Genomic DNA, 26,196 nt, shown 5'->3' with positions numbered 1-26,196 from the left:
TGTCCATAAAAACAAGATAGAGAGAAATGAGTTTAAGTAAAAAAGTTCCTTTCAATTTCTGCAACTAAATAAAGCCCTAATTTCCTAATTAATCCAATATGGATGAGCATTCCCACAACACTGAACTATCCTGGGAAGTAACACATCTCCTCTACAAGAAGAAAGCTTTTTGTTTCTATTGAGCAAGATATCGTACATCCCAGTTCCATGCCTGGTGGCAAAGCACTGGTCCCCTCTCCTTCCACACCCTTGTGCAGATGGAACAGGAGATGTGCTGAGTAAGTCTGGAAGAGAGGCAAGTTTAGCAACTGGGAAAACATGTGCATTCTGCAGAATTGGAACTGGCAGAAGTAAACACAGACGTGTTTTCAATACAACGAGGAGACCAGTCCATCCTTCTGCTACCTCTATCCTTCCCTGTAAAGTGTAAGGAATGGAATGGAAAGTTGGCGTGAATATCCCCTCTGCTTGAAGGTTTCTCCATTTCCAAGTGGTGCAAAAAGCACTTTGCTGCCTGATATGATCTTTCCCAGCATTAGGGAAATTTTCAAGGGTCCTCTCTGTTGACAATCTTCAGGGAGCAGAAGAGGCCACAGACATTCATTACAAGGCAGGATAACTCAGAGAAGCAATGGCTGCCCCTTGATAAGGGTTACTTATCATATCAGCTGTGCTCTGTTGCTGCGAGATAGCTCTGTAACTCCTCCAGATCCGTCCTTACATACCCTGAGGACATACCATCACAGAAATAAATCTTTATTGATGTGGTATGCCTAGGAAACGGAACTGTGGGAACCGCCCACATGTATACTTGGGTTCACACCAATGCCTTTCATAGACAGACAGTGCTCTTCTGTTTTGCTTTTCTAAGGCAGGCTGCAGCACGAAAAGCAGATCTGTGACTATGCAGATTTGCTGGCCTGAACACCATCTTTAGTTAAGGAGCTGTGGGAAGCTGGGTGTCACAGAGTAGCTCCTCCGAGAGCTAAAAGAAATAAGAATTCATGCCAAGTTACCACATCTTAATGCAGGCAGAAAAAAGGATTAAGACTTAACAAACCCTTGCAATATAATTGAAAAGTCTCATGATATTTTGTGCGTTTCCTGTGAAAGCTCCAAGTACCTCCAGAAACTGCTTCCATGAAAAAACAAAAGCAAATTAAAAAAAGGATAAAACATATCCTGGTTTTAGGCTGTGTCAAACAAGACAAAAAGCTTGTAATAGGGATTGCACACTGAAAGACATGAATACCAGAAGAAAAATTAAGTGGTTGCTTATAGCTTTTAAAACTCTAACAGTTGTCTTCATTACATTGCAAGACCTGACTCACAGCACAACGCAATCAATAGACGACATCGCCAGCAATATTTTAATGTAGACTCACTGCTGCTTGGCTGGGTTGCTGCTTTTTATTCCTTTTGGGCCTTAATTTTGTAAAGTGTTCCAGTTTTCTCCCTTCTTCTGATGGCAGCTCTGAAATGAATCCAGAAGTTCGTTTGTCTGGCCTGCTGGAAGGAAATGGTGGGTCTTCTATATGGATAGGTACTTCTTCCAGTGCTTTATCTAGATCAAATTCCATTTCTAAGAGAAATCAAAACTTTCTAATTAGACTTAACAAGCTATTTAAAACAAAAGACAATGTCATTCCTCTCTTTTGTGGTAAATAATTACAAACACATTTAGAGAACTCAGCCACAACATGTTTGTCAGCAGATAGAGCACCGTGAGCAAATATTTACTACCAACCATACTAGAAAAGTCACAAAACAAAGCAACCAGTGGGGGCCTCAAATGCAGTCCAGAGAGAGGAACAGTCACCTGTGCTTTTCAATCAAGAACTACCTAGAAGAATCTCAGGCAAGCAAAGAAGCAGAAAGGTTTTAAGAAATTCTCACTTACCAAAAGCTCTGGACACTGGCCGGAGCATTCTACTGTGGATGCTTTTCCTTTTTGATTTGGGAGTCATCTATCAACACAAAACAAAACAAAAATTACTTTAGAGGACAGAAGAAATGACAAAGAACACCTTTTCCTTTCTATCCAACAGATCAGTTCTTCAAGCCTATGTAACATTTCAAGATCTGATTGGGTTTAACACCAGGAGGGAATGGGGTTTTTTCCTCCCCTTCTCAAACATTCAGAACTTTTTTGAAATTGACATTTTGTTCAACTGACTTTGAACAGAACCAGGGGGGTAGTTTACTCTTCCTACTAAAACCATAAGCTGTACACAGGATGATTATTTTAATTGTCCAAGCATTAACTCATTGATCCCCAATTGCAGAACAAGGGAACTATTAAAATCTCACCTTTGCATCTGAGATCATGAGGCACAGAAAAATTAATTACTGCATCCAGTCCTGCACTGTTCATGACAATACCAGGGATAGTTTCCCCCTTGTTCTGGCTTTTATTTTTCATACAAAACACACTACCTCAGTTCATTTGTTAGTGACATGCTACTGAGAAGGATTAAAATTCAGGTATCTATGCCTCTGGACACCACCACACAGGTCACCAAACTTCCCTAGGAAAACGCAGTCTTGGAGCACACAGCCCTTCTTCAAAAAGCAAAAATACCACATCTGTGTTAGCAATATCTTGAGCAGACACGTGACCTCCCTGGACTTTAGATAAGCTGAAAATAGGTGGAAAGTTACCTTGGCATACATTCAGTGGAGTTACTGAAATTTATGTGCTATTATTCTTCTCATATTCACATTCCGAGAAAAGGAGTATGTTGCCTTAAGAGCAAATACCCAGATGTAAGACTTGAGTTTGTTATTTTTGGAAGAGAGTTGCCCTTATTTTCTTGCCTGAATTCTTCTGAAAGTTTGCATGGCAGGAAAGACACTTTTGCTACAGGAAATACATGCGTTACCAATTCTGAACCTTTTAACATAGCTCAGCATTGTAAGACTTTTAAACAAAAAGTTGATCTGCAGGTTTTCTAAAGAGTTAATTTTAAATGACTCAGCTTCTGCAAAGATGGGCTCCTTTTGTGGTAGAGTCATCATATGTGCTGGCTTTAGTGACATCCACACACTTCCACTTACTTGCTAGTCCTGAAGCCTTGTGGCTTCAATTCTGGAGTGTCAGTCAGGAAGCTGTTATGGCTCACAACTCATTAACAGAATTCTTAGTCAAGCTTACTAGTATCAATTTTATATAAGCCAGAAAAGACATAGTTGGCATTGATATTGCAGACAAACTATGAATTGTTTATGGTAAACATTTGCTAGTTTTTATGTATGGAAAGTTCAGTGCACAGACTTACATGTACTGAATTCATATTCCCATCCAAAGTAGCTAGGAGGATTATTATGCCACTATTCACATGCTCAGGGTTATGCCAGATTTTCCTAACAGGAAAGTTATTACCCATCTTCTCAAGACCAGAAAAGGACCTGCAGACTACAGAGCAGGCAGTGATAGCACTGTCCGGGCAACGAAGCTCTGCTTTTATTGCCATGCACATCGCTGAGAAAAAAAGATACCTTCGGCGGTTGCAGGTTTCCACTTCCACATTTGACAAGCATCAGTAAATGACACAATAGTTTCAAGACCAGCCAGGAAATAGCTTGCCACCTGAGCAGACTTACCGCGTAACTAATGAGCAGGTAAACTGTTACTGCATCAAAAGGTCAGACATTACTTTCAGAGTTATCAATAAATTAAGTGCAATGGATTTGATGGCAAGTGGCTGGAGAGGTGTTGCTTTTTCAGTCAAAATTGCAGTGGATGGTGCAATGGGTAGGCAGCTGGGAAGCCTCTGAACTGCACACCTTGACAGCTGCCGATCCACTACCCAAACCTGAAACAACCAAAGGCATCTGCACCTCACGTAAGGAGAAGTCGAAGCAGCTCAGCATCGGGTAACAGCAATTTGGAGGCGCTGTCAGTAGTTCCCTAGTTTTACTTCCAGCCACAGCCCATTTCTCTTGTTAATGTACATTTGCATGCATTTTAGTCTGTTTGCCACTTTTTTTGTCTGGTGTGACTGGAAACTACATCTAGTAGGATAATGCAGCGACTCATGTGCTAAAGAAGATCAGAAAGGAGGAGAGAATACAAGGCTAATGGGAGACCTCAAATCGCTCAGTAACTTCACAGCCAGTGTTCAGAGTGCTCCTGGATGAACACAGACAAGCTGAGAGCTGCATCAGCCCAGGGCACCCATGCAAAACCACCCGGGGCAAGTTTTGAGGTGCAGGGATTTAAATGCTCCAAGACATCCCCAACAGCCAGGAACAGAATAATTTCATCTTCCTTCCCAGACAAGAAAATGCCCCCAGATGACCCTGCAGAGCTTGTGCTGATGACCATAAGCCAGTCTCTGGATCACTGCTGTAACTTACTGTCAGCTTGGCATGATCCATCAGCAGCTTGGTTGCTCGGGATAAAGGCAGAGGGATAGAGATGCCTCCCATTTACTTTAACAGCATGAATGACAGCTATACATACACTTTTATTTGAAAACCTTCTGTTTTCTAGTCTGTTTAGGAAATGCACAGATGAAAGGCTTCTTGCCAAGTGAACTTTCTAGATCACACACAGAGCAAAATGGGTCAAAGCATTAATTTAAATAGGCCAGTGTGATCTTTTTACAAAATATTAGACTTAATCTCAGCTTAATATCTCAGCCACTGTGCAGTATGCTACAGCAGCCGAGCACACGTCATTACCAGAGGAGACACCTGAACTCCTAGGGAAAGACCTCTGCCTCTCCCCAGCCTGAGCCCCATTTCCCATAGCTCATGGAAGCCGTTCAGGTTTGGCAGACGTGCACCTTCTGCCTTCCCACCATCTCTGGCCATATAAGCACAATGTGGCTCTCCTGCCTTATGTTTCACTTGTGGCCTTTACAGGGGAATAGCTGTTAGTATGAATCTCCCCTCCTTCACTTCTTCCACATCTTCCAGAGACTTTCCATTCTAGCAGACCACCTCCTGAACTTCTTCCTTGCCTTGCCTACTTTTCCGTGAGCGCACTTTAGGCTGCCTGGCAGAACAGATAAAAAGATTAACTGCATCTCTGGGTCTTGGGAGGCCCTCTTGGAAGTTTAACTGCACCGATGCCACTGACATCTCTGGACATGACTCCACAAAGGTAACCTTCTGCAGTAGATGGGAGCCAGCAAGTCTCCACCACGCTCCCAAATAAGGGCTTATTTAAAGTCAGACACTCTCATATGTCCAAGCTAACTATAAACTCCCAGGATCTCTTCCCATGATTCCTCCCTTGTGACTTCCTTCAAGGAACTTCAAGGAACATGAAGGACTTCCTTCATGTGACAAAACTGTATGAGCTCTCTTGAGTTTTCTTAAATTATGTTACCAACTGTGGAAGAACACTAGTATCTTGGGAATTAACAACTAAAATCACTTTGTTTTGAGTGCTAGAAAACAACGTGCTTTTAGCAAAGGGTCTCAGATCCTCTACATTCTTGATTATACAGATAATTTAAATTACCATCAGTGCTGAAGGATATGCTTATTTCCATGTTTTTCTCCTCCTCCTACGTAATTTATATTCAATCCTATTAGATACAATCCTGTGACCCTCCTGTCATTTCCCTTTCAAAAGATTTCAAATGAACTAATGAGCAACTTCCACCTTCCTCTTGAAATTCAGCTCCCCAACCAGTCTCCCTTCAACCCTCCTTCCTGTAAAAAAATGTATGGGTTTTCAGACCCCCCAAAAAGGTGAGAACAGCAGTCAAAAGCTCAAGGTGATTCAGCTAGACAAAGGAAAAAACAATTGACCAAACTGAGATAACCCCTGACATCTCTTTCATCCTAGTGGCAAGAAAGCCCTAGTTTTGGCCCATTTTTGAGCCATTCTTTCATTATGCTGGATGATCCTTGAATAGAAAATCTATTGATTTCGGTTTTATTTCTGAGCAGTAACATTTGTGCTTGTACCTCCAACATCAGCACTCTGCTTTGGTTTGGTCTTAAAGCCAAGGGATGCTTTAAATTCAGAATCTATGCTAGCTGAATCTTTTTGGAAAATCCAATCTCATCCCTGAACTGGTGCCTGTTTCATTTGTAGGTGCAGATGGATGGCACTACAGTCTCCCATGAGACTCACAAGGCAGTACAGAGGCAAATGGAGCACAAAAACGCAAACAAGTAGGCCAGAAACTGCAGAGCTAAAAAAATACTTACACTTGTACAGCAGAGAGTCTCCATGCAGCAAAAAAGAAAGAAAAAAGAATATGAATGGGGAAGACAAAGCAATAGCAGTTCTCAGGAAAGGAGGCAAAACCAGAAGTCACCAAAATAAAGAAAACTAAAGCCAAAACACTTAGGAGTCTTAGCAGGAAAGGTGCCATGCAAGAATGAAGTAAAAGTCCCTTGCATCTGGAGGTGCTATACACTTTGTGTTTCCAGAGAATAACCAGAGAAGGGTGTGATTGCTCTTACTTTATCTCTATTGGGACAAATTCAGGTTTTCAGACGTTTGTTTCTAATATATGTCACTCATCAATGGTGCCAACCTGCCACCTGCTGTCCCAATCTACTGTGTTCTTTCATTTTGCTGGCACCAGCAGTGAAAAAAACCCTATAATTCTGTTATTTCCTAGTCTTCCTAGGAAAGAAGCTTCTGAATTAAAAATTGGCAGTATGTTGTGGAAAGCAGGAGAGCAAGGAAAACAAAACAAAGCTTCTTTTGAAAGAATGAAAAGAGATGCAAGTCTGTTCTCCTGAGGTTTAAATAAACCTAATCCAAAGCAACAGTATTTCTCCTTCCCATAAGGAGGTTTAGAGGCGCAGGTTTTCAAACACTTTTGGCACATTAGAAAATGCTATGCCATTAATAAAGTGCGACCTTTCCTCTCCCCTTCAAAAAATTAAAAGAAAAAAAGGAAGCAGCACAGGCATCATGAAATGAAGCAATGCCGTATCCCACCTCTTCTGTGGCACATGACCAATCATGGTCCTCCTTAATTTAGAGTAAGAAAAAACATTTATTAGAAGTGTGGTTTTGTCTTCAAGTTGAACGGGAACTGCTGCTATAACAACACGGCAGGTATTAGTGGAGTGTTTGTGGCAGAAGTCAATAGTCATGGTCTGGATTAAACTTCTCGGTAAAGAAATGCTGCATTTTTTAAATGGATATTGCACTGGCATTTAATTATCAGCAGTGAAAACAGTCTGCACATAACATAAGGTTCATCATTTAATTGTTGAAGGGACATTAAAGTCAGTTTTTCAATGCTTTGACATTTTCAACAAAAACGATCCACTTCTCGTGGTTCATACTTCTAAGCTTAATTGTAGCTAAAAGTTTTAAAGACACGATGGGCTATCTTTGAATAGCAAGAACAATGTTCTTGCACACAGCTCCACTCCTTTATTTTCCTACTGTCCTCAGGGTTTTTGTTTGTTTGTTTATGTGTTGCCTTTTTTCAATTTTTTTTTTCTACCTTCAGAAACTTTGGCTTTATGCAGGAGTTCTCAGCTAACAGTGATTCAGCCAAACCTCCTCGTTACTCTCATTTTTGTACACTACCCACACAAACATACACTCTTACTCCACTTCCCTGCCAGAAACCATGTTCTTTCTTCTCTTGCCCATCTTCTATACTACCATTCACTAGCTTGCTCTGAGATTGCTGGAGAGACCACAGAATCCATTGAGAAACATCTCAAAAACTGAAACCATCTTAAAAATAAATCTCCACCACACATCAAAAAAATCGATCGGTAACACGGTTTCTCTTTCAGACAGCATTTGTGGTAGTACTGCAGTGTGTTCTGTGTATTTAATGCACAAGCAGGAAAGTTAATTTATATCATACAAGTAGCTGCACATGTGATTAGGACCAAAGTGCAAAGCAGTATGTATATAACAGGAGGCAACCCTGGGATTTGGGGGAGTTTAGGTCTACATCCTGATCCAGCAAGGGCTTATGGAAACTCCTACCTTCCACACTTCAGTGATCTCACCTAATTGAGTATGACTACTGAGCCATTTTAAAGTTAAAAGGTGCTAAAAAGTTTGTGGATGGGGAGTAAGGAGGGAGAAGGAGGAGAGGGAGGCACACAGCAGGCAACAGGTTAGACAAGGAAGCACCACTAAGCAAAGCAAAGACTAAGGGACTTGCCTGAAGTCACCAAGGAATCTGGCTGCTCTGCAGAGAACCTAATGCCAGTCTTCAGACCCCTGAAGTACTACAGACCATGAGGCCACCCAACCCTTCCCTTTGTTTGCTCTCAGCATAACTGCAAAATAAAGTGGTCTGCCTCCCAGTGCACGGGCCATTGCTAAAGACAAAACGCCAACCCGCAACCAAAAACCCCAACCAAATTAAACCCAAACAAAACCAGAAATTGCATCAGGGAATCATAACAGTGTGCCAACTGGGAATAAGCTGTCAGCAAGAAACATTTTCAAGGATTCTTTCAGAATATTTTCAACCAGTGCCAAATTGTTTCCACTCTATGTATTTTGTGGGGTATGCTGTTTTAAGAAAGAGGCATAAGAAAACACGGCATTTTATCTGCTGTTTCTTTTGCTGTAAGGAATCCTGACCTGTAAAGCTGCCGTGAGACCATTTCAGTCAATCGACATTTCCCACGCTGCTTCTAGTCTCCTAATTACCTTTGACAGAGATGTCACACATCTGTTTCTCATTTAAAAAAAAAAAAATTAAAAAAAATCCTCAGGTATTCTTTATTAAGCAGAGCAGTAAATTGATCAATTTTGCCTTTTTGCATATGAATCTTTGGACACACAGGTCTCTCACCATTTGTATAGAAAGCCTTAAAAACCAGGAAGTTGCTATTGCTTACTTCAGCTAGTGAAGATTTTATAACATGATTTCCAGGGTAAAATCCTCAGCATGGCTTGCAGATATTTAGCTATGTACTTTCCACTAGGAGCAATGGTAACCTGAATCACCGTCCTCAGAATCTCCCCCTCGAGTGCCATTGTCCTTGGAAAGTTAAATGCAATGCTAAAATCCATGACAGCTAATGAAGTATTTTACAGGAGACAAGGAGAGTAAAGCCACTAACACATCATTTAGAACCAAAGCCAAGCTGCGATAGGCTGCTGTTTGTTTGCACAACTGTCCTGAATGTAGTGGCTATGCATTTTTACACGAGCAGAGGATCTAGTCCTGACCTTATGTTTCAGCATGTTGTCCTCTATATGGAAATACTATATATAAATACAGATACTGTAAATAAATATGGCATACAAATAATCCATAGATGAATTTAAGGCGTATGTTTGTTTATTTCCTTCCCTTCCTCAAGAGTTGAATTTCTAGAGAAGGAGCTGTGGTTCAGAATTAATTCAATTAGTCTCATCTAAACCAGCCTGACCTTTCGAATTACTTTGTACAGTAACATTTTCTGAAAGAAAAGGAGCTGCAGTAAGATAAGCTCAATAGATTTGCCCTTGAGCTCGTTTCATTTTACTAGCCAAGAACCCTTTGCTTTTCTACTTGCTGAGATGTGGCTCATACTCTGTGATATTTCACTAAGTATTTCAATATATTCTTTTAATTAATAATTCTGCACTTACATCTTTCAAGTAATGTAAAATTCCTGCTAATAAATATTCCTGCATATAAATATCCAAAGCTTTTATTATGAAGAATAAAAAAATCAGACGCATGAATTAAACTGAGCAGTTCCTAAAACTATTAAACTGAATTTTTTATTTCGTGTTCTGAATGAGTACCCTGCAAGGAACTCTGCCTGCAACTACCACTTGCGAGAGAAAAAGCAATTCTCTGTATCATCAGTTCCGTTTTTCACTTGCTCATGAAGAGGGTAGCAGCACCTTCCACAGCAGCTGGGCTATAAGACAAACAAAGAGGAGGGTTCCAACTAATTTATTTTAGTCGAAAACTAAGTGTAGAATGGAGAGCTGCTGTGGGTCAGATGGCACAAACTATCTCTTTAGGCCACCATAGCCTGCTTGCTTGTGGTTGTTCATTACCTTCAGCTGGCAAATGCTGATGCAAAAATTGCTTAGTTCCTGGCCTAAACTTCTATATATATAGTAAGAAGGAAAAGCTCTTAAATCCAGCAAATATGGAGGGGTGGACAGCCATTTAAGATATTCTTAGGCAATTGTTTAAAGACCATATGTGTCAAGTGCTCTGTGCAATAACATTATTTAGGTAAGTTTGAGGGAAGGTACTCCTGAATGGGAGCATTCAGTCAGGTGGGATAGGGCTTTGAGCAACCTGATCTAGTGAAAGATGTCCCTGCCCATCGCAGGGGGGTGAACTAGATGATCTTTAAAGGTCCCTTCCAATCCCAAACCTTTCTATGATTTTAAGAATGGGAACTGTTGTATCTGCCTGCCCTAGAGCTTCCCAGGACTGAGCACCCATACAACTTCTGCATCTCTCCTCCGTTCCAACAACCTGAAGTGAACAGCTACCAAAAGGATAAGTAGTCATCCAGGCAAAAAACACCATCGTTAGACCCTCTAGGGGCAGGCGATGCATTGCTTGTGCTGAAGCAGTGACATTTGAAAGGAGAAATGCTACAGGGAGACTCATCACAGTGAATCAGATCCAGTTTACCCTGGACGGGGAAGTGGACAAGTAGCCTCCATGCTCAGACTTACAACGGGAAGGAAGTTTTACCCTTGAAAACCCAGGAACACTTGGGCTGTTGCTCTTTTCTCATTGAAGTTTGTCCCAGACATCTTTCCAGCATGCACAGTAAATCTTTATACCCCTGATACTTTGACATATGCTTTGTGAACTTAAACATTAAAGAAAACCCACCAACCTCTGAATTTTAAGTCCTGTCAGGAACTACTACATCAAGATATCTCCCTATTAAAACCAGGAGATGTCTTGACAGGCAACTAGCAAATATTCTAAGACCCTGTACGGGAAACAGAAATACTTGAGTAGAGTATTTGAGTTTCTCCTCTAAAACAAACTGATAGAAAGGGTCAATCATAATTAGACAAGAGAGGATGGCAAAACTCAAAGGCTGGTCTATGGAGTGCCAGCACCTAAGTGTGATATATGACTTAAATAATGCTGCTTGTCAGACAATCGTGGGGCAGCACACGAGCCTAGGAAGGACAGAAACACCATGAAAGAAGAGGAAGACGCCTACCTTGCAAAGCAGGACTGCTCACCCACAAGTATGAAATTAATTGCTGGCTGGTAACAAGGCACTGGATTCTGCAATTTCTCAGAGAGTATGGACGCAGACTTCCCCTGGAGTATCTAAATACCATGGTATTGGAAATGACCCACAGCTAAAACGTACAAGATAAAAAGAGGTTCTTCTGATCAGCTTTGAATGAAACTATCCTGACTTTTCAGTAGCTTTGTCTTTCTATCCTGCTCATTCCTCTTAGTTTTTGTTAACATTTGCTTACTTGAAGGTTTTTGTCACCAGTTTAAGTGCTTTTGGTTTCACATCAGTATTTCAATCCTGTCACTACTGACTCCCAAAATTCACATCAATTTGATCTTTACTCACGTGAAGTAAGACCTTACTGCAGAAACACACCCACCACTTTGCAATGAGGCTTTAGTTAACCTGAGTAATAGCAGAAGAAATAATCTATTTCTCTTCTAGCTTGAGACAGATGTTTTGAGAGGAAGCTTGATAAATTTATTAATAGGATTGTGTGATGCAGTTGTCAGTGATAGCAGGGATGAGATTTGGTGACTCAGAAGCTGTCTTCTAGCCTTTTGGCACCATGTACTCTTGATTTTATTTACTTATTTAAAAGTTACTATTCCAGTAACCTAGCTCATCCTAACCTCCTTTTCCTTGACAAAGTATAGCAAAATCTAATGGTACCCTGTAACCACCTGCCCTAACACAGACTTCCTCTCCCCTGTTCTTGTGAGCAGCTATTCTTTTTCCCTGCAATATGAAGAATCAATTTTGCAGAGTGAAAAATCGCAAGCCTCCTGTTCTTATGGGTGAAGCGAGAACCATGAAGCACTCCTGGTGAGACAGACTCATGCATGTGCTATTTTCAGTAGGTTCTCCGTATTTCAGAGTAAACAAGACTCCCCCATATGACACAGATAAGTAACTTGTGCCAAGTTATTTATTTGAGACACTGGAAGAATCAAAAAGCAGTAGGAAAGTAAAAGAGTGGAGGACCATGCAACCTCTACAGAAAATTCCTCAAACACTTGAGAAGGTCAACTTGCCAGATATTAATTGAATCAAGAAGCATTACGGTTGCAGACAGATGTGTGCTACAGAAACAGCAATATTAGAGGTTATTCTCATGCTGTTTGCTGTTGTCCCTCTGCCAAAGGCTACAGAGTCTAGATTTTGGCAAGAACTCCTCCAAAGGAGCTCTTGCTAATCTGCCATGGGAAATAACGAGTAGGTTGTTGTAAACAGAGGCTGTGGAAAGATGAATTCTGTATCTATTTGTGCTGAAAATCAACTGACTCTGCAGCTCTGCTGGCAAAAGGGATCACACAAATGCCCCCCGATCCAGCTTGTGCAAAGGGGCTTTGTCCTCATAACCTGTTAACTTTACCTGAAGTAGGTAAGCGAGCCATTTGGGTGATCCCTGCTGCTGGCTGTACAGGCAAGTGCTGGCTGGCAGGGCAAGCGAACCCAGGTGGAGATAGTCACCTCTCTTAGCAAGAGGTGGATGGGTGTCCACCAGCAAGCTACAGCCTGCAGCAGCCACCTGGTGCCTGCCAGGTGACTGCCTGCAGCCCAGGCATTCCAATTTGTGCTAGCAGAGTTAGTAATAAACTCCCCCTTAAAACCACCGGAGGGAAGTTAAACTCTCAAGACTGGTGTTTCAGTGAGCGCTTTGCTACTGAACTCTCCTTTCAATGTGACTTTTTCACGACACGTGAAATAAACCGATGGAAACCCAGTATCAGTAAGACAACTGCCGCCACAAAGGACATAACTATGTACCCTCCCCTCCGACCCCAGTACAAATCTCGGTCTCCTATGGCAAAACAAGTTTTGGGAAGACAAGTTTCAGATACAGAAGTGCCAGCATGCAGATACCCAGCAGTTGCATTCCACAATTCTCATTTTAACCTAAGCAGAAAACAAGTCTCCAATTTTACACTACTTTTTCTCTTAACCAGGCATTCAGTGCCGTTACGAGAAGTAGTTTATCTCATTCTTCGTTGACTTCATATTGTGCCAATAATACATCTTACATTATAAGAAACAGCCTTCAACTCTGACTAGGACGTCTCAGTTGGTTTAAGAAAAACATACTATATATCAATTATCCATCACCTCCTTCCATTCAGAGACCAAGAAAAAGACACTGAAAGTCAGATTTCCTTTAAAGTGTTTCAGCTGGGAACATGGAACCTCTCATGAGTCTGAAAGCGACTGTAGTCTGTAGCCTATATGTGAAACAGGCATTGAATAAACACGAATAAGGACCTCTAAGGGCAGTAAGGATGCTGCAAAACTCTATACAAGGGAACCCAGGGAAAGATAGGTAACAAATATTCACAAGTAAAGTTAATGTAATCATAATACTAATGGTGAGGCTAACATACAAACACACAACTTGCAAATAAGACATTCACAGGTTCTGCAAAATTATCACACCGGCTCCCTTTGTCTCTTACTTTCTCAGCCATAGCACTGCATGCGTAGGAAAGTGCTTAGGGACCACATGGGCACCTTGCCAGCGTCACCCTCCTGGTGACGTTCCCATAAACTGTCCTAGCTCAGGGGTGAGTCAGGAATATTACTGGACTCCCACCGAAGTAGATTTGCTCGCATGCCTGTGATGGAGCCTTTTCAGAAGCCAAGAATACCCTCGCATACCATAAAGCCAATTCCTAGCTTCCCACAGAGCGCTGTATTTACCACACATCAAAGGCCCATTTCTGCTAATGCATACAAGAGAGAAACTCAAGTGTCACAATCAATTTAATCCGGCATTCATCCAGGCTGCTGCCTTTGCCCTCATCCCTGCCTGCTTGTTCCTGCCGCTCAGGATTTGTTTTGTGAACTCAACCAGAGGACTAGCCAGTCTGTAAACTAACCTGGGAAAGAAATCCTTCCGTAAAAAGCTTAATTTTCAGCAGAATCAATTTCCACACCCAGTTTGTAGTGAGGCTATGTGAACACCAGTACAAGTGTGAGGGTGTGGGCAGGAAAAGCGAGCTGTGTACAGGGGAAAGTGGAAATGCTCTTTTCGGCAAGAACAGTTATTTTTGCTGGATTAAGCCAGTCGCAGAGCTAGAGCTTTATTTATAGCACAGGAGAACATACGGAGTCCAACAGGAACCGGGGTTTTATTGCAGTAGGTATTCAGTCTTTCATCCAAAAAGCTGATTATCTTATGCCTGGGACAACTCTGCTGCAGGTAAACAGTGAGCAACACAATCAGATGTGATAGTACATCAGCACATACCAGAGAATCTCTACTTTAATTTTTCTTCCTGCAGTATCAGTGCACGTGTACTTGAGTTTGTACCATGACTTTCTCCTTCCTCCAGTGAAAGTAACTGAAGGGGTTTCTGTTGTTTTAATTCGAATTTGATTTGGATGAGGGGGTGGGGAGAGAAAAGCTTTCAGGTGGTGCTTTATGAGTTTGTTTTTTTTTATAAAAAATTAATTCTGATGTGGTGAGTGCAATTTCTCCCTTTCCTCTGAAAACACTGAGGTTCATACACTCCTTGTCTTTCAGAACCCATGGATTTGTAAGTCTTCATGTGGATACTGGACTAAATCTTTGACAATTGCTAGTTAGTCCATTCCCAGGAAAAAACATACACCACCAATCTACAAGTGTTCTGCTACTTCTGCAAATTTTTTTCTCTACTGTACAAGTGAAATATATTGTTCAATAAAAACTAAAACTTTAATATATTGTTCATGGGATTTTTTTTTTTTATTTTCCTCCATTAAAGTCATAGAACCATCTCTATGGTTAAAATTAGAAATAGATGAGGAATGGCTAAGATTCAATATTCATCACAGGCAGTCCTTTTCTACTAGCTACAAGCATTTTGGCCATCCAAGCATTTCAATCTTAAACTGAAATGCTTTAAAGAAAATTTATAGGCAGACTTGTGTATTACAACCCACAATTCCTTGACATGTTTCAAACAATTTCCTACCATACCTCTTCATAACACAAATAATAATCTCTGCTTTGCTCTAAAACCAATACTTATCCTGGCTGTATGCTTGTAATAGTAATAAAATTATATTCCTGAAATGGATATTTTAAAGATAATGAGTACATAGATTTCTAGAAAAAAAAAAAAACACCACTATTTCTCAAAACTTTTCTTTAAATAGTGGCTCAACTCTGATGATCTCCTTTCAGTGTTCTGGAAGCCAAACTAACATTCAAATAGCTAAAAAAAGAAAAGCTTTAGAACATAACTGTTAAACACAATCTAACAAAGATGCTCCATTACCTTTTGGTGGGGAATTGAGCACTATTTAATATTTCTTACTTTTGCAAAAAAATAATGGCTATGAAAGAATAAAGCACAACTAGAACCATTACACAAAATTAAATCAGCTAGTATCTACCCCCACAATTACACATACCAAGATACATGATATTGAATCTCAGTAAAAAGGGTGCTTTATTTAAAGTTAATTTTAAAATGCATGCATTAGTTTAAACTGTGTCACTTGTCATATACGCACAGAAAAATTTAGAGAAGCTGTGCTATTTCATAAAGTTAATTCATGATTGAGTCTAAGCTCTGAAAAGCAGGCCATGGTTTTTCCTTTAATCTGAGAACAGTAAGTAATTTTCTGCATAAAGATTTTTCTCTCCATCTTACTTGCACGCAACTTTTATCTAGTGACTTATTACCATCAATGTAGCTCTAATTAAACTCAGACAACTAAGCTGTAGATTAGGAAAGCATTAATTTACTGCATTGCAGCTCAGGGAGATCAGTAATTCTCGGGTTCAAAATGTTCCAGCTATCACGTCCTACACTGGACCACTCAATCACTCCCAGCATTCTTCATAACTCATTTAACAGACTAGTAAATTCTGGTATGACTGACAAATCTTTCATATTATGGGGTCTCAGGACACCATTAAAGGCTGGATGAGAATCATATCCTAAATTGAAGCCAATAAGCTTTAACTGCACAGTTTGGTATTTACTAAGTCCTAATTCCCACAACAAAAAATACTAGAAATAACATTTAAAAGTCTATTTTTCAGTGGTGCATTTCATGGGCCCATTTGCAATACTTCATTTGGTCTTGTCTGTGTTGTTTACGTATATCAAAATTCAAGGTGGATGGGTGGCAACTCTCTACTCGGGCAGGGAAATCCTCCCAGCCACCCTGCCTCAGAATAGGTGGGCAGGCTGTGAAACACACCAGTGCCTGCCTGTCCGCTCTGTCACCAGGACTGGAGGTTTCAGATCCCTATGCTGCCAGTCCAAGTTTTATGCACAAACCTTCTTGTCTTCCACTTTCAATCTGCATATAAGAACAAAGAGCTCATAAGCATTTTATTACAAACACATACAACCATCTGAAAGGAGGCTGTAGTGTGGTGGGGGTTGGTCTCTTCTCCCAAGTAACAAGTGAGAGGACAAGAGGAAACGGCCTCAAGTTGTGCCAAGGGAGGTTTAGGATGGATATTCAGAAAAATTTCTTCACCAAAAGCGTTACCAAACATAGGCACAGGCTGCCCAGGGAAGCCATTGAATCACGATCCCTGGAGGTATGTAGAAGACCGGTAGATGTGGTGCTAAGGGACAAGGTTTAGTGGTGGTTTTGGCAGTTAGGTTAATGGTTGTTCTCGATGATCTTAAAGGTCCCTTCCAACCTAGATGATTCTACCTACCTCACTCATAGTCATTCACCTAGCTTCAGTGCTATATATCTACCTGCAACCACAGAGTCAAAACTGAACCTGGATCCTGTTTTCCCCCAAATTGTTCAAATACAGCTTCAAGGGAGGCTGGGGAACAGCCAGCTGTTGCACACATTGCCTCAGTCAGAATACTGATCCTTGATAGGCTCGCTGAAGAAAACAAGAATGAAGAGAACAGGCTGGCTGAACCTAATGGGTTTGCAAAATGAATCCAGTTTGGCAAATGGAAAAAAACAAGCTCCCTCAAAGCAAGTGGTCCAAGCTCAGTGCCTCTCCCGTAAGTTCAAAATCTCTTCTTCCCCAGACATCACGACAACCAGCTGGAGCAAACACATAGACAGGGCTTAGAATAGGTGAGTTTTTCTTGGCATCTCAAAAACATTATCAGCCTGATCCCACGCGTTCCTCATTCTTTTGGCAATAGGAGACTAGGCTGCCAAACATGCACTCCACCAAGCTGCAATTCAAGGTTTCAGGTTTGAGGTTTGCAGAATACACAGCCAAGTACATTACCTACTCACAAGGTAAAGATCTGTCTTATCATCACACTTTGTAATGCTTAGGGATTTCCAATGGTCAAACAAGGCAGTGTTCCGGACTAATGCCATTTTGGAAGTGGGATCTAAATAGTTATTTCTCCTTTAAGATTAAAAATAATGAAAGGAAATTAGGTTCGTAATTATAGTTCATAAAACCATATGCTTCTCTTTCCAGTAAAAACTTTCAACTGCGTATCTGTTTCCTGCACTGACCAGCTCACAAAGCATTCACTGGTGTTCCTTTCAGAAGGTTGCTCATTTCCATGAAAGTATCTGTATGACACTTAAAAGCTGCCACAAATCAGGTTCATTTTTCCAAGACAATATCATAGAATAGGTTTGGGTTGAAAGGGACTTTAAAGATCATCTAATTCCAGACCCCCTGCCATGGGCAGGGACACCACCCACTAGACCGGGTAAATACCTGAAAGCCACAGGATTTTCCCATAGCTAAAATACATCACTTGGGAAGTGCTATCTTTGAAGCTACTAACTCCACACTAACTCCATTCTTAAGATACTTTTAGTTGCAAAAAAGTCAGTAAGAACACTAGTTCAGTAAAAATCCCTGTACTCCTCAGCCTCTTGGGGCTATCTATTTATCTATATATTTTTACAACAGCAACCAATATCACTTGCACCCAGGATGCAAAAAGCAGCTCTTAAAAAGCAATTACAGTTTTTAATAAATGGATTCTTTAGCACTAAGATTACTGCCCCGTATTTATTTGATGTTTTATTCTCTCCAGAAATTAGATACTGATGAGAATCTGGGTCACAAAGGTATTTGAATCTTTGTGCAAGATGAGGGTGAATGAAGAGAATGAAGAGAGATATAAACACTTCTGAAGATAAGTACAGTCAGCATCTAATGCATCTTTTAAAGAGTGTAAGCACCATCACATTTCCATTATATTAATATGACCAAAGTGAAAGCAGTGATATGATCCTTTCATATAACCATGGTGATACAAGATAAAGACAGGAGCTATTTTTTAAATTTCCAGTATTATTATTCTTAACAGGCTTAAGAATAAATTTAAAGGGGAAGGATGGGGTATCAAAATGAACGCTTAGCTTATTTTCCTATATACAAAGCCAGCATGCAAAAACTAACTTACAGGTACAGGGTTCAGATACCGCATATTTTACTGGGATGTCTCTCTCCCATAGCATTTAGAACTCAAAATGATTACTGAATGTTGGCTACAGAAAGCTTCTGGAACTTGATAGTACCAGTGATGAGCCAGGATAGTACTACATGCCTCACAGGGATTTGTGATGTTCAAATATTGCATCAAATCAAATCTTGGTGAAGAAGGAGATTTAGAAGGGAGAGAGAACTATTTTAAGATGATGTTTCCAATGAAGGCATGCTTTTGTTTTACAGCTAAGTGAGACCAACAGATAGCTGCTGCAGAAAGGAGCAACCCTGCTGCTCCCTCTCTTGAGCTGTACTTGTCTGCCTCTGCAGTAAGTCTATTCAGGGAACTGAATCAACAAAACTTCTTTTACAAAAAGATGCAATCAGTCTTTCTGCCAGTTTAGCTTCCTCTGAAAGCACATGGCCAAGGAGCCAGGTAGGAGGGCAGAGGAGAAAGCCCATCCCTTGCAGCAGTGATTCTAATAGGAATTAGACCGAATAAATTGTAATAGAGAAGCACCTCCTGAAGTTCCTATCCACAGTAGAGTTCCTCAACAGACTGAGCTGGGTAGAGGGGGATTTGAGTTTGAAAACAGTTAGCAACACATTTATTTGTAATTCTGTGGATTTACCTCTCGTAAAGAATCATGATATGGCATGGCGCCATTTTATAATAAAAGTCACACATGGAATTTTACAAAGCACTTCAGTGATTTATGTTCAGCATTTTTACTGAATCTCACGCACCTAACTCAATTACTTTTGAAAAGCTTGCCCTCTAGGATCACTTGCAGCCTAGTCTCAAAGTTTTAAGATTTCTTTTATACATGCAAAAGCTTATTTAAAAAAAATCAACTTCTGTTCACAGTCAATAATATAACTTCCAGGCAGAAGCATTTTTTGTCATGGCTGAGAGGAGTCTATGTCAAGTAGAATAAAGACAAAGGTAGAAAACAGCATGTTGTCACAGAAAAGCATGGTCCAATTTATTAATGCAACTGAACCTCTGTGAAACTGTGGCCATTGGAAGGGATACTTATTGTATTAGCTTGATTGTAGCTATGTATGAAGGGAAAGGCCCTTGAATGGGTACCAGGAAAGGAGAACTGAAGAAAAGGGTAAAGGTTTTCCTTTGCTGAACAGCAATATGCAACTCAGGCAAAATGTTCATAAGCTAACATTTATTTTTTCTAGAGGCCAATTCCTAACTTCAGTTTCCTGATACCATGTAATTACCAAATGACATTTTGAAGTACATTTTTCTTCCAGTTATTGGCATGCTTACCCAAATGGGCTGAGGAATGTGTCTTACCATACAAGTGTCCAGATCCTCCAGACGTTCTATCTCTGTCAACTCCTCAACCGTGATAATAGAGCGTTTAGTCGGTTTTTCTTCAGCTAACTCAATTTCCAGTGATTCCTGCTGTGGAAGTGGTTTGCCACGTCTAGTCAAATGGTCAGCCTGGAGGAAAGGATAAAGACAGGAACAAATCGATCAAACTGTTAAAAAAGACAAACTAAACCCGACCAGAGAGCTTACAGAACTTAAGTGATCACAGATCCTAGAAGACCAAGTATGAAAAGCAAAGCTCAGTTGTGTTTGTTAATCTTAAAACCCCTTCCATCGCACATTCTGAGAAGGAAGGGAGAAAGTCTAACAGGAGAAAAGAAAAGGAAAAAGGTGAGATAAAAAGCCATCCTACATTTGACGACTTGTGGCACTTCCTCAGCATTTTTCCTGTCTTTATAATAAAAAGAAAACAAAGGGGTGGAAGAGAAGCTTTGTCTTGGACTGTTTTTGGTGGTTTTTTTTGAATTAAATGACACAAAGACATGTACAATTTCAGTGAATATAATTTTGATAATTATTAGATGGCCAAAATGTTATAATCCACTAGTCAAAAAAAGGATAGCTTTGCAAAATACCTCAGTTCTGTTTCGCTGAAGAAATAGGTAGGGGTTACCACAAAAAAAAGAAAAAAAAATTAATCATTGATACATCTATGGGATAAGATACAAAAGTATCAAAGAGGAAAATCCACTTTTAGATCTGCACAGCAAAAACTGTTACTAAGAACACAGAGAATGTTATATAAACCACCCTGGATTGTACTTGGAATGGAGTGGGTTTCTGTTGTCAGGAAAACAATGAAATATTTTCTAGTTCTGTCGGTAACTAAAGAGAATATTAAATAACATCTGTTAAAAGCAAGTATTTGAAGATCAGCTGGCCCAAATCAGTTAGTCACAGGAGCCTTCAAAGAGGCAGCTAGGGAGAGCTGCAGTCCACTGCTTAACATCAACACGACAACCAGTGGATTGTAGTTTTGTTAACCATCAAAAAGGGTAAGGAGATGACCCGTGTCGATTATAGCTGACTTAGTCTAGTGTCTACTCGGGAAAAACAACCAGAGAGCTGTTACAGATTTATCTTTAATCACACTAAAATGGCTATAATAATAATTAAGGCTAATCATCATCACATTAAGCAAACTCAGGTCTTGTCGAACGAGGGTGCTTTTTTTCAAATTTGCCTCAAATGCTACCGTGTCAACGCAACACACACAGACATTTGTAGGTGACTGAATTAGTAGTATGTGACCCTCCAATTTAAGGAGCTGGCACAGAACTGTATCAGTGCATTAAATCTTTCCTGCATTAAGAACTAACTGCCAGCTCTCCTATTGCAGCTGTCAATTGATGATTAACACTGACAAACTAGACAGGAGTTCCTCTACCAGCATTTTTGAGAACTGTACTCTTCCATGTTTTCATCAGTGCTATACTATCTGAAATAATCTGCAGCTAACAGAGGCATAGGAGAGTTAACCAGTGAAAGGGAGAGGTTACAAATGCAGGCCAAAATGGATCCCAAAGTAAATCCACCCAAATCAAATGTACAGACAATCATTCCTTAGGAACTAAGAGCACTAGCAATTAGCTATGGACACAATCCTGAATACAGCAAGTGTCAAGTGTCCACAAGCCATTACTGGGAGGGAGATCTAGCAAACCCAGTCCTGAAAATGAGCTGCCACTGAAACTCTGACAAGAGGAAGGAATTCTTCTCTCCTTGGCTATGTAAATACGAGGAGTAAAAAATATCAGGAGAAAAACAGTTTCACTCCTATAAACAGTGTTGATTAAAACATTGGAATAGTCTGTCTGGTTCTGGGGACCATAATTTTCAAAGAGGCTTTTAAACCAGCTGGCCAAAGTGCAGAGGATTCTTACTGATGTGACTCAAAGGCAGGAGAAAATGACTTACTGTGCAAGAGCCAGGGTATGTCCAAGTTGTGCAGCACCAGTGGACAGAGACAGCCCACTGCTGACGCCAGCTGAGCCTGCTCCAGGACCAACTGGAGATCACTAATGTGGCCACTCACACAGCTTCTGAGACCAGAGGTTGTCCCTTTACACAATGCTGCTCTGTATCATGAAGACACACCCTCAAATAACCCAGTCTTTTAATTTATTTTTAAGAAAAAGGAGGGGAGCAGGGGGAAGAGTGATTTGTTTTCTGTGTATGAGGACCTTCATAGAGAGGAAATAAAGAGCAATCTATATGTTTCCCTTATCTTGTGGGGAAAAACATCTGAATAAACTCATGACTGCAAACTTAAGTCAGAGAAATTTCAAATAGAAATTAAGAGCAATTTCAATCAGGAGAATGCCCACACAAGTGGCTTCTGAAAAAAACCCCAAACAGTACTGGATTCTCCTTAGAGAATTGCATTAGAAATCAAAATGTTTTTCTGTAGATATACAGTTGTTTATTTTTTCAACTCTTGATGAAGCAAGTACCTTTATAAAAAATAACTGGGCCTCTGACAGCTCAACACCTTCAAATAACAAAGTGTTTCCTTTCCTACGTTTCTACTCCTTTCTCTTCAAACTTGATACCTACGTTCTGAAGGAGCCTGAAGGTATATTCATTCAAAGTTTCAGCAGTCTCTCTCTAAAGAATGAAATTTTACCTCTAATCTCACAAGCAACGAGCCCTTATCATCTCACCAGGACAAGTACTGGCACTGTTCTTAACTAATGACTCAGTGGTGCATCCTGATGGCATTTTTAGTTTTATATCTGATAACTGTGTAAAAGATAGTAAGACAAATATATAATGCAGCCTCTTCCGAGTTTGTATCCTCCTTAAAGCACAGAGGTAAGAGTCCCATGATCACATTTCAAATGATGTCAAGTGAAGCCAATGAAAACAAGAACAATTTAAAAATAGAGCTGTGCTAAGGAGAAACTGAACAAGTTAGGAATATAATGGCATTGTTATGATACCTGGCATATTCAAATATCGACCATGCAACTACTCACCAGTTTGTGATGGCAGTGGGAAAGTGCATCCAGGATTTCATCTACAACTCGGTCAGACAGGAAAGAAGCCACTGTCAGCTTTACTTCACTGTGTGAGAGTTAAAAATGAGACAGAGAAAATTTTAATTCACGCAGGAGGATTTTGTCTTTATTACATGTTCAACAGTGAGACGATTATCCACAGTGCTGTCACTTTATTTGAAATAAAACATTAGAGGGTGTCAGGATACATGACTGCAGGTTTCAGAAATAAACTCATGAATCACACAATAAACACAAGAGCCTCTGTACCATATTTATCCTGCTTCTAACATTTTTCTAAGAGCTGAAATGAAAACATCTGGGTATGAGAGTTGAATAGAAACCACATGTGAAACTCACTTTGCCACTGAAGTTGAGTGGCACTGAATCCAACGAATGGGATTAGGATAGTGCTGCCTGTTTAATGGTACTATACTGAACAACTACAATCCACTCATTTCCTCAGCTACTTTCTGTGTTTTTCTGCCAGCTGAAGGGCAACTGTACAATACTGCTTCTCCAGTCTTTGCCATCACAACTTTGCTGCTTCTTTTTGCTCTAGGTAACCACTTTCTGCCTCAAGAACGTCACGTCAGCCATTCCCATTACACAGACATATGTGGAACACCAACACACCCGTACACTGAATTGAGGTTTCGCTGGTAAATTCCTATCAAAGAAATGTGTGCCTTGAATTGCTCCCTTGGGGTCCCGTCTTTGGCCATGGTACAAAAGGCTCAGGCTGCGGAGGGCAGGTGATTTGCAGCTGACAAGCACAAATGCCTCAGCTGCAGCCCGAAGCTCTGTCTCTCCTGCATCTACAATTTCAAGGCCAACTGCTTCAACTGACACTTGCAGCAGCCAGGAACATGATTTTGTTTTAAGGTTTTTATATGTGGACTGAGTTGCAGTGGATTAACAAAGTTATTTCTACCTGGGGCTATCGCTACTGCTGCAGAAAGCCTGGGGAAAAAGGTAGGAAACTACTTGCAAAGGCAATGCAATTCATAGGGAGGTAGAATGGTGGCCAAGCCACGGTGGGAAGAGAATAAAAGTGAAAGGATTTTCGTCAGTTACTTACATATTAATTTCAAATAATATAAGGCAGGAAGGGTGACAGTTTGGCTGCTTCACCCCACTGACAGTTGTAGCTTCTACAGGTGGAAGGGGCCCTATTATTGTCTCAGGGCCAACACTTGTTGATAGGACTGAAGTGAAATGAAGAAAACACTCCCTGAACCATTTTAAACACTCTGAAAGCATAGTGAAAGTCTATAACATCTTTTCCTGCCAATTTTGCTGCACTCTGCAAAACTAATTTCTAAATCTTACTGTTTTCCTCTTCTGCAAAGGTATTAGCATCACAATGCAAAATGTCGTGCTTTTCCACCGAGAAGAAAGGATTCCTTAGCCCAATGATGGCAACTGCAAAGGTTTAAGTACAGGTCAACCACATTATACTGCATAAATATATTCTCTGGTACGTATTTAATATGAAAAAAAAAAGATGCAGTAAAAGGTCAGGTAAAAACCTGTAAAAGCCTTTTTTTCCGCATTTTTTTTTTAAAGAGTGAACTAAGAGTGGTTTAGGGTAGCTGTTTCTGCTCCAGGTTTGTGGTTTGAATATCCAAATTTCCATTTTTAAAGTATGTCTGTCTGGTGTGCACAACTCCTACACAAACAAAAAAGTTTAAAGGGATTGCTACAGCTACAGGACAAGACTAAACGCAGCAACGGAGAAAGCACTGTTAACACTCAAAGCAAGTAAGTGCCATTTCCTTCTATTACTGTAAATCAGTGTTACCTGAGAACTCCAATGGGTTTAAAAAAATTTATCAGTCATTAAAATGTTATTTGTGTACCATAAACTAAAACTGTTACTAAATAAAACAGAAAGACATGCATTAAGGATCAAAAGTCCTGGAGATTCCAAATATTTGAATCTCCTGACCTACATACACCAGACTTCTAGGACAATTTCCTGCTCTTTGAATGCCTTAATATGGTTTCTTGTGAGTCACAAAAGCATTCCAAAAATCTTCTACTACACAAACACACAGATATGCAAGTCTAAATACAAATTCTATAACCAAATTTGTTAGACTAGTCTTTTAAAGTACCTAATTTTATTGAGGATATCAATTCCAGATTGCTCCAAGAGGACATTTTTCACAAAAGTGCGTGGGATGGAAATCTTCTCAGTGCTAGCCTCAATCAGGTCTTCACGGATGCCAGCTTTCTTCATTACATTTGGGCAAAGGTTTTCCGCTGCATCCACCATGGACTCAAGGAGCGTCTGAAGCACAGTAAGCAAAAGCTAGCATCAGGTATTGAGATTTTCATTAGCTGGAAGACTACAGCATTATTCTGGTCCATAGCACTATGACGCTTTTATACTTGTAGTTTTTACAAGTTTTCTTCCTAATTTCCAATCCATTTTGTAATCCAGCTGCAATATAAAAGGCATTTTACAAAATAAAGCTAAGGATGAGCAGAATACTCGTTTAGAAAATGACCCACAACCGTAACTTGTTTGCAGTTTCAAGTATGAAACATTTACAGCTCTGTGCGTTTAACTGTCAGAACAATAAATTAGCTTCCCTTGGACACCCACCACTGCTGCCTCTCTGCGTGCTGCAGAAGCAGTGGATGCTCTGCTGCAGCTGCCTTTACTCTAAACGGTGCCCTGAATCAGCAATACTCATCAATACTCCAGACGTGCCAATTTGCAAGAGGCATAAGTATATGAAGAAAGGAGACTCATGAGAACTTGGCATGTTGTACAGGGCTGGAATATACAAGCCAAATATTATGAAGCTTAAAGTATGATTTGCAATGGGCATACAAACCTTTAATATATGGATCTCTTTTACATGCATGGAAGTCCATAGTGGACCTTTGGTGCAGTCAACAATTTTTGTATTTTTTTAATGACCCATCAAAACCCCAACCCAGGACAGAAGAAAACCATACACACTCCAGAAACAGGACCTTGTTTCCCCTCAACACCCTCAAATTTCTTTTTTTTCTTGAAATAAGGTCTCCCCTGCTGATGGTAAAAAGCCAACTTCTTCCCTCAGACTTTCTCTTGGAAAAATCTTTCATATATACCTCAATGCTACAAAGTTATGTTACGAAGCTCCTTTCAAGTGCATTAAATTTATCTCCTCTCTATGCCTGTGAGAAAAGGTAATTCTGATTTAAATCCTATTTTATCACCTACTGGTTTCTTTTCTAAATCCCAGCTCTAACTAGAAAGCTAAAAAGCCCTCACTACAGGTGCAGGTGAGGGCTCACAGTCCCTCACATAATCATCCATGTATGAATTTGTGTCA

General features: G+C 40.3%; 1 protein-coding gene across 1 annotated transcript in view; it reads right to left on the bottom strand.

Moving 5' to 3' along the window:
* The window catches only part of CARMIL1 (capping protein regulator and myosin 1 linker 1), a 194,891-nt gene that overhangs the window by 24,818 nt on the left and 143,877 nt on the right, over positions 1-26,196 (bottom strand). Inside the window, 5 exon segments of the mRNA XM_074146280.1 lie at positions 1,386-1,582; positions 1,901-1,967; positions 19,824-19,973; positions 22,841-22,928; positions 24,982-25,157. Coding sequence (XP_074002381.1) covers positions 1,386-1,582; positions 1,901-1,967; positions 19,824-19,973; positions 22,841-22,928; positions 24,982-25,157 — 678 coding nt within the window.

This window comes from Numenius arquata, chromosome 4 (assembly GCF_964106895.1).
Source record: "Numenius arquata chromosome 4, bNumArq3.hap1.1, whole genome shotgun sequence".
NCBI lineage: Eukaryota > Metazoa > Chordata > Aves > Charadriiformes > Scolopacidae > Numenius > Numenius arquata.
This window is presented reverse-complemented; position numbering and strand designations above follow the sequence as displayed.